We start from the raw sequence: 9262 nt of genomic DNA on the forward strand, positions 1-9262 counted from the left end.
ACAACAACAGAAACCAAGTCAACCCAGAAAAGAAAAAAAACCAATAGTCAGACAAGAACACATGCATGAAGTCACAAGCATACAAAACAACTATCACCACCAACATGTCAATGGCAACATTGCACTGTGAAAGGTAGCATTGCACTATGAAAGGTAACATTGCACTGTGAAAGGTAACATTGCACTGTGAAAGGTAGCATTGCACTGTGAAAGGTAACATCGCACTGTGAAAGGTAGCGTTGCACTGCGAAAGGTCGCATTGCACTGTGAAAATTAACAAATATATAGCAGTGACAAGTGAAGAATCCCTCCTCGCCCCCATTCTCTCACGCCCTTGCAACACTAGGCTCAATCCTCTGATTTTCCCTCCCTCCATCTGATCTTTATAAGACTGCCACTCCTCCTCCCTCCCTCCATCCCTCTATCATTCTGATCTTTTAAAGACTCTGTCATCCCTCCCTCCCTCCCTCCCTCCCTCCCTCCCTCCCTCCCTCCCTCCCTCCCTCCCTGATCTTTATAACTCTGTCATTCTCCCTCCCTCCCTCCCTCCCTCCCTGATCTTTATAACTCTGTCATTCTCCCTCCCTCCCTCCCTCCCTGATCTTTATAACTCTGTCATCCTCCCTCCCTCCCTCCCTCCCTCCCTCCCTCCCTCCCTCCCTCCCTCCCTCCCTCCCTCCCTCCCTCCCTCCCTCCCTCCCTCCCTCCCTCCCTGATCTTTATAACTCTGTCATTCTCTCTCCCTCCCTCCCTCCCTCCCTCCCTCCCTGATCTTTATAAGACTCGGCCATTCCTCCTCCCTCCCTCCCTCCCTGATCTTTATAAGACTCGGCCATTCCTCCTCACTCCCTCCCTTCCTCCCTGATCTTTATAAGACTTGGCCATTCCTCCTCCCTCCCTCCCTTCCTCCCTGATCTTTATAAGACTCGGCCATTCCTCCTCCCTCACCCCCTCCCTCCCTGATCTTTATAAGACTCGGCCATTCCTCCTCCCTCCCTCCCATCCTCCCTGATCTTTATAAGACTCTGCCATTCCTCCTCCCTCCCTCCCTCCCTCCCTGATCTTTATAAGACTCGGCCATTCCTCCTCCCTCCCTCCCTTCCTCCCTGATCTTTATAAGACTCGGCCATTCCTCCTCCCTCCCTCCCTCCCTGATCTTTATAAGACTCGGCCATTCCTCCTCACTCCCTCCCTTCCTCCCTGATCTTTATAAGACTCGGCCATTCCCCCTCCCTCCCTCCCTCCCTCCCTCGCTCCCTCCCTCCCTCCCTCCCTCCCTGATCTTTATAAGACTCGGACATTCCTCCTCACCCCCTCCCTCCCTGATCTTTATAAGACTTGGCCATTCCTCCTCCCTCCCCCCCTTCCTCCCTGATCTTTATAAGACTCGGCCATTCCTCCTCCCTCCCTCCCTCCTTGATCTATATAAGACTTGGCCATTCCCCCTCCCTCCCTCCCTCCCTCCCTCCCTCCCTCCCTCCCTCCCTCCCTCCCTCCCTCCCTCCCTCCCTGATCTTTATAACTCTGTCATTCTCTCTCCCTGATCTTTATAAGACTCGGCCATTCCTCCTCACTCCCTCCCTTCCTCCCTGATCTTTATAAGACTCGGCCATTCCTCCTCACTCCCTCCCTTCCTCCCTGATCTTTATAAGACTTGGCCATTCCTCCTCCCTCCCTCCCTCCCTCCCTGATCTTTATAAGACTCGGCCATTCCTCCTCACCCCCTCCCTTCCTCCATGATCTTTATAAGACTCGGCCATTCCTCCTCACCCCTCCCTCCCTGATCTTTATAAGATTCGGCCATTTCTCCTCACCCCTCCCTCCCTGATCTTTATAAGACTCGGCCATTCTTCATCACTCCCTACTCGACTCTCATTCTGCATTAGGCTCACCTGTGTTGGGGAAGCTACTCTGAACATAGTTTACCAAGCTACCAATTACTTCACACTGGAATAAGTTAAGCTACACTAAAGCTACCCTTAAGAAAAATTATCAAAAATGTCATAGACTACAAATTGCAAGAACAGATCACTCTGTAGTCAGATGTCAACATAATGTGTGATTTAGCCTAAAAAACACAGAAAGTGAGAATTAGATAGCCCCGATTCCCCCAAAAAGTTGTGTGTATTTCAAATAGTTAGCTACACCACTACATGGCAAAACAAGTTATTAATTACTGAACAAAACACTACAAATATTAGAATTTAGATCAACTACAACCAAGCTAGTGCAACATGTACTGTAATTAAATTACTAGTTGTTACATTACATGTAGTTCATTACCTCCCAACACTGAGGCTCACCCATCCCTCCTCCCTCTCATCTGCTCCCCTTTACTAAGCTATCCCTCCCTCCCTTCCCTTCGTTCCTCACCCATACTGGCGATGATGCTGTGTACAGGCAGCCTGGAGGGGGCATCGTACAGCCCGGCCACCGGCAGGCCCTTGTTGTCCTTCTCCTCCTGTTTAAAGATGAAGGCGCTGTTCTCCTCCTTGGTGATGTTGATGTAGTAGCAAGTGTCTGGGGCAGCCATGATGTGGCGAGGACCAGGGTTCAGCAGGATGCTCTTGTTGTCCTCCCTCTTCACCCCGATCAGACACACACCATACCTGAGGGGAGATGAAGAACAGCCATCTGGTATGCTGTGCTTAGTGTAATACAGTGGTGCCCAACTCTGGTTCTAAAGGGCTTCTGGCTACAGGCTATGCCGGTTTGCCTTGGTTTGACAGCGAGTGATTAACCTTGAAGCCATGAACCAAGAGACAAATACCCAGGGAGCTAATCTAATCGAAACCCAAGAATATGCCACATATTTACAGATGTATCAATCAAGTCCCAGGGGAAACGGACACTAAGATTGCTGTCCTCAAGGTTTGCAGAGTGTCAGAGAACAGCAAGAAGTTCTTATACAATGGCATGGCAAGAAGTCTACTCACTTCTTGTGTGCGTGGAAGGAGGCATATGTGAAACTCTTCCCATCATACTCCCCAAAGAACTTGCTGTCACAGAGGCGGATATGGTAGACCTCGTTCCCCGAGCACCGTCCGTACGTCCTCTGCCACTGTTCTGGAGACAGCTGGCCTTCCCTGTAGTCAAAAACAGAAGAAGTGGAGAAAACTCATTGTGGCCTTATGTCCCAATGGGGAGGAATATGACTGATGAAGTAAGGGGATGAAGATGACTGATGAAGTAAGGTGATGAAGATGACTGATGAAGTAATGTGATGAAAATGATTGATAAAGTAAGGGGATGAAGATGACTGATGAAGTAAGGTGATGAAGATTACTGATGACGTAAGGTGATGAAAATGATTGATGAAGTAAGGGGATGAAGATGACTGATGACGTAAGGTGATGAAAATGATTGATGAAGTAAGGGGATGAAGATGACTGATGACGTATGGTGATGAAAATGATTGATGAAGTAATGGGATGAAGATAACTAATGACGTAAGGAAATTAAGATTGATGAAGTAAGGGGATGAAGATGACTGATGACGTAAGGTGATGAAAATGATTGATGAAGTAAGGGGATGAAGATGACTGATGACGTAAGGTGATGAAAATGATTGATGAAGTAAGGGGATGAAGATGACTGATGACGTAAGGTGATGAAAATGATTGATGAAGTAATGGGATGAAGATAACTAATGACGTAAGGAAATTAAGATTGATGAAGTAAGGGGATGAAGATGACTGATGACGTAAGGTGATGAAAATGATTGATGAAGTAAGGGGATGAAGATGACTGATGACGTAAGGTGATGAAAATGATTGATGAAGTAAGGGGATGAAGATGACTGATGACGTAAGGTGATGAAAATGATTGATGAAGTAATGGGATGAAGATAACTAATGACGTAAGGAAATTAAGATTGATGAAGTAAGGGGATGAAGATGACTGATGACGTAAGGTGATGAAAATGATTGATGAAGTAAGGGGATGAAGATGACTGATGACGTAAGGTGATGAAAATGATTGATGAAGTAAGGGGATGAAGATGACTGATGACGTAAGGTGATGAAAATGATTGATGAAGTAATGGGATGAAGATAACTAATGACGTAAGGAAATTAAGATTGATGAAGTAAGGGGATGAAGATGACTGATGACGTAAGGTGATGAAAATGATTGATGAAGTAAGGGGATGAAGATGACTGATGACGTAAGGTGATGAAAATGATTGATGAAGTAAGGGGATGAAGATGACTGATGACGTAAGGTGATGAAAATGATTGATGAAGTAAGGCGATGAAGATGACTGATGACGTAAGGTGATGAAAATGATTGATGAAGTAATGGGATGAAGATAACTAATGACGTAAGGAAATTAAGATTGATGAAGTAAGGGGATGAAGATGACTGATGACGTAAGGTGATGAAAATGATTGATGAAGTAAGGGGATGAAGATGACTGATGACGTAAGGTGATGAAAATGATTGATGAAGTAAGGGGATGAAGATGACTGATGACGTAAGGTGATGAAAATGATTGATGAAGTAAGGCGATGAAGATGAGTGATGAAGCCTTGACCTGAGATGTTAAAGAAACATGAAGGACTGTGAGGGCCTGTGACAGTGATGAACTATCATGTAGAGACTCTGATACCCTTTTCACATTACTGTCTCCACCTGACCCGTAATGTGCTGTTTGAGATATTTTATTTTCCAGCAGAGTTCCAGTAACTATAGTCAGAGAGGTCATGCCCATATGGCGCGTAGGGGCACGCGGCCCCTCAAGTTTGTCCTGTTAAAAACGTTAAATGTAAAAATATATATATTTTGTCTTTTCTGGTATGGTATCATTTTTTGTTGTTGTTTCTCTGTAATACTACAAGCCACATATGAATTGTATGAAGTTGTCTTTAGCCCAGATAGGTTACCCATCTCCCAACCTCATAACTAGCTACCAAGAAGTAATTTCAGGCTATCAATCAAGTTAGACCATCTCCCAACTCATTGTAATTCCCTGACTTGATTTGCAACTCAACGCCTTTCCTTGTCTTGATTGACAGCTCCATCAAACAAATTGCTTCTGAACTTTTATGAGCTTGTAACTCCAACCAATAATTACCTTGTTGAGAATAAGGTCATCCCAACACAGCAATTACTCTCTCTCTCTCTCTCTCTCTCTCACGCTCTCTCTATCATTCTCTCTCACTCTCTCTCGCTCTCTCATTCTCTCTCATTCTCTCTCTCTCATTCTCTCTCCTCATTCTCTCACTCTCATTCTCTCTCTCTCATGCTCTCACTCTCTCTCTCTCACTCTCTCTCTCACTCTCTCTCTCACTCTCTCTCACTCTCTCACTCTCTCTCTTTCTCTCTCACTCTCTCTCGCTCTCTCATTCTCTCTCATTCTCTCTCATTCTCTCTCTCTCATTCTCTCTCCTCATTCTCTCACTCTCATTCTCTCTCTCTCATGCTCTCACTCTCTCTCTCTCACTCTCTCTCTCTCTCTCTCACTCTCTCTCTTTCTCTCTCACTCTCTCTCACTCCGTCTCTTCTCTTTCTCTCTACCTTTTAACCTTTTAATCAATCTGATGACTTCAGAGAAAACTCATTTATTGGAGTTGTCTTTTCCCAAAAAAACTGTCACCATGTATGACATAGCCTTTCTAATTATTTCCATAAAGAGGATAAGAATGGATTCTCTGCTGCGTCAAGCTGTTGATATTATAAGGATGCTGAAAAGATTTTATCATCTTGGCTTGGTGTTGATGGCAGCGCGCAGTGAGATTGATGAGTGTGGAGGCCCAAGGTAAAGTTTATGGCAACGCAGTAGATTTCAGGGAGGAGTCATTAATTAGGTACATGCTTTAGACTAATGACAAATGTGCCTGTTGTTGTTGTCGTAGCAACTTGGGACTTGTTTACAAAGGAGGACACCTCATTCACAAAACAAAACCTGCAACGATCTCTGTATAATAAGGCATTTTATTTGTAGAACGCTTTCTCACAAACCCAAAGATTGAGGTTTATGGTTTCAATAGTGTGATACCTCATTGTGGAGTTTTCAGTAGGAGGAGAGAATCATCAGTGTTTTAATGGGTGTACTCACTGTCCTCTGGAAGTGTGCACCAGGAGTGTGACCAGTGTGGATGTGGCTGGACAAACACAGTTCAGGGCCAGCATGGCGAACTTGAATTCCTCCTCACACACTACGTGATCTAACAAATAAAACAGAATACTGCAAGTCAGAGCAAATAGGTGATGTAACAACTTTGTTTTGAAAGGAATGCACCGGACAGAGATGGAGAGAGGGAGCTGGGGATGGGGGGGACTGAGGGGAGGGAGCTGGGGATGGGGGGGACTGAGGGGAGGGCGCTGGGGATGGGGGGGACTGAGGGGAGGGAGCTGGGGATGGGGGGGGACTGAGGGGAGGGAGCTGGGGATGGGGGGGACTGAGGGGAGGGAGCTGGGGATGGGGGCGACTGAGGGGAGGGAGAAAAACACAGAGTTGGAGAAAGAGAGTAGAAAAAGAGAGAGAGGGACCGGGAGACAACAGTCTAAGAGACAGGGAGACTGAGAGAAAGAGAGAGAGGGACAGGGAGACTGAGAGAAAGAGAGATTGGGACAGGGAGACTGAGAGAAAGAGAGATTGGGACAGGGAGACTGAGAGAGAGAGAGGGACAGGGAAACAGAGAGAGAGAGGGAATGGGAGCCTGATAGAAAGAGACAGAGGGACAGGGAGACTGATAGAAAGAGACAGAGAGGGACAGGGATACTGATAGAAAGAGACAGAGAGAGCAAGGAAAGCTCACCAGCAAACTTCACATGGAATTTGTTCTCTGGTTTGAGTATCTGGACATACAGGGGGCAGTTTGGGGCAAAGTCCTTCACAGCCCAGGCTCTGAGGATGGTCTGGTGGTCCTGCAGGACAAAACAACATTCATTTCCATCTGCTACTTCTAACACTTTCACCCTCACTCAACCGGAAATGTAATTTCGATTTTATGAGTCCTTTTATGAGGCCAGCCGGACTGTTATGTGCATACAATATGAGTTTATAAATCCAATACTTATTTTTCATTTCTGTCCATTTTGTAAAATCAGCTGAGTGGAAAATTAAACTAGTTCTTAAGCCACAGGTCCAATACGCACAATCTCACTGAGTTAGAGTGGAAATATTCAGTTCATTGCAATCACAACTCAATTCATGTATTGAGTAAGGATTGCAATGCGCTAATTATGAAGTCATGAGCCTGATAATGAACTTACAGCCGCAGTGCGGTCCACCTCATTCCTACTGCTCAGGATAAAACAGGCTTCTGCATCATCCATCCTGTAGGAAACAAACTGGTTTAACAGAAACACAAACACACACACACACACACACACACACACACACACACACACACACACACACACACACACACACACACACACACACACACACACACACACACACACACACACACACACACACACACACACACACACACACACCAGGGCCAGGGAAGCTTCAGACAGGTAATATTAGTGAGAACTGTCCAAGAGAAAAGCTAAGAGGCTAAAATCTGCATGCTGTTGTAATGTTCACCGTATTGTCACACTTTATTACTGTCATGATTTTCATCAGAGTATTTTCATGTGATAACGGCAGAGTGGATGGGTGAGCTGCTGGGTGAATTTATGACTGTTATCACTGAATGGCCATGCAGTCCTGTGCTGCAGTGGACAGGGTAAATGTCATGCCATCCCAGTTTCCTCTCATGGGGACAAGCAGTATTACCACAATTCAACCATCCATCACCACCCCTTAACATCCACCCTATGACTACAATAAAATCAGAGCAGCTGCATATATCAATGGCTTCCTGTATTGTGTTCCTGACAGGGCAACTTCTGCCACTGCCAACACTGCCAACACGATTTGATGTGATCGATCTCAGCTATGATTTGTGTTGATGCATATGAACTTGGCTGTTGTGATGAGAGTGAGCCGTACGGAGAAATCCCATTACACTGATATACTAGGAGAGGACTAGCCATCTGAATTAACACCTTTGACTGACCTTTCCTGACTTTACCACTCTCTTATCTGTCAGCAGCACAAGGTGCACAAACTCACTCCCAGACTCTAGATTCATATCTGAGATCAGAAAGCCTATCAACCCGTAACTGAACTGTGAGGACTCAACAACAGGCTCATTAGAGGTTTAATCTGATCTGCAATTACCAACTCAGGCCTCTGTGACCTGAACGGATGGTGTTATGATCTTCTCTAAATGCCCCTTGCTTCCCTTTACACTCTTAGAAAAAAAAGTGCTTTTTAGAACTTGAACTTTTTGGTTCCAGGTTGTCGTAGGGTTCTACATGGAACACAAAATAGTTATACCTGGAACCACAAAAGGTTCTAACTGGATCCAAAAAGTGTTCTCCTATGGGGACGGCCGAAGAACCGTATTGGTAACCCTCTTTTTGCAAATAAAACCGTAATAGAATGGAGCTGTCAAAGTGATGTTTCTTTCTATTTATTCCACAACGTTCCCCTGCGGAACACTACCCTTCTCTCCCATCGAGACTCTTTAGGCCCAGTGGGCGGTGGGTCACTCACTTGGCCCTCATAAGGTCTGTGTCTTTGAGCGCTGATCCCTGGAGATAGATGACCCTCTGGGACCACAGGGGGATCTGGAGGACACGGCGCACCTGGATGTCCATCTCCGTAGGACACAGGATCACCACATAGTAGTCCTGCAGGGTAGATACCTGTTAGATACCTAACATCAGGAGAGCAGGGTAGATACCTAACATCAGGAGAGCAGGGTAGATACCTGTTAGATACCTAACATCAGGAGAGCAGGGTAGATACCTGTTAGATACCTAACATCAGGAGAGCAGGGTAGATAACCTGTTAGATACCTAACATCAGGAGAGCAGGGTAGATACCTGCTATATACCTAACATCAGGAGAGCAGGGTAGATACCTGTTAGAAACCTAACATCTACACTGAAGTTTTGCATATTTTATTATATTTTGTCAGCTAAATGCACATTGTGTTAGGAACCAGAGTTGATTGTCTAAATGACTTGTGCGCTAAATAAAACATCAATATTGAGGTATGTCCTTTAGTGCAATTCCTGTAGAGACCTAACAAATAACATAGCTCTATTCCTGTAGAGACCTACCAAATAACATACCTCTATTCCTGTAGAGACCTACCAAATAACATAGCTCTATTCCTGTAGAGACCTACCAAATAACATAGCTCTATTCCTGTAGAGACCTACCAAATAACATAGCTCTATTCCTGTAGAGAAC

The 9262-nt window shown here is 45.3% G+C and overlaps 1 protein-coding gene across 1 annotated transcript in view; it reads right to left on the reverse strand.

Annotated features, from left to right (window-relative positions):
• LOC139399918 (potassium channel subfamily T member 1-like) overlaps positions 1–8694 on the reverse strand; it is a gene marked incomplete at both ends in the record, with an annotated part of 33585 nt that extends 24891 nt beyond the window's left edge. The window contains 6 exons of the mRNA XM_071145045.1: positions 2374–2609; positions 2937–3086; positions 6059–6167; positions 6762–6870; positions 7219–7282; positions 8558–8694. Coding sequence (XP_071001146.1) covers positions 2374–2609; positions 2937–3086; positions 6059–6167; positions 6762–6870; positions 7219–7282; positions 8558–8694 — 805 coding nt within the window. The remainder of the gene's footprint in view (positions 1–2373; positions 2610–2936; positions 3087–6058; positions 6168–6761; positions 6871–7218; positions 7283–8557) is intronic.
• Positions 8695–9262: the final 568 nt, after the last annotated feature.

The sequence above is a fragment of the Oncorhynchus clarkii genome, unplaced genomic scaffold (assembly GCF_045791955.1).
Source record: "Oncorhynchus clarkii lewisi isolate Uvic-CL-2024 unplaced genomic scaffold, UVic_Ocla_1.0 unplaced_contig_11785_pilon_pilon, whole genome shotgun sequence".
Lineage (NCBI taxonomy): Eukaryota > Metazoa > Chordata > Actinopteri > Salmoniformes > Salmonidae > Oncorhynchus > Oncorhynchus clarkii.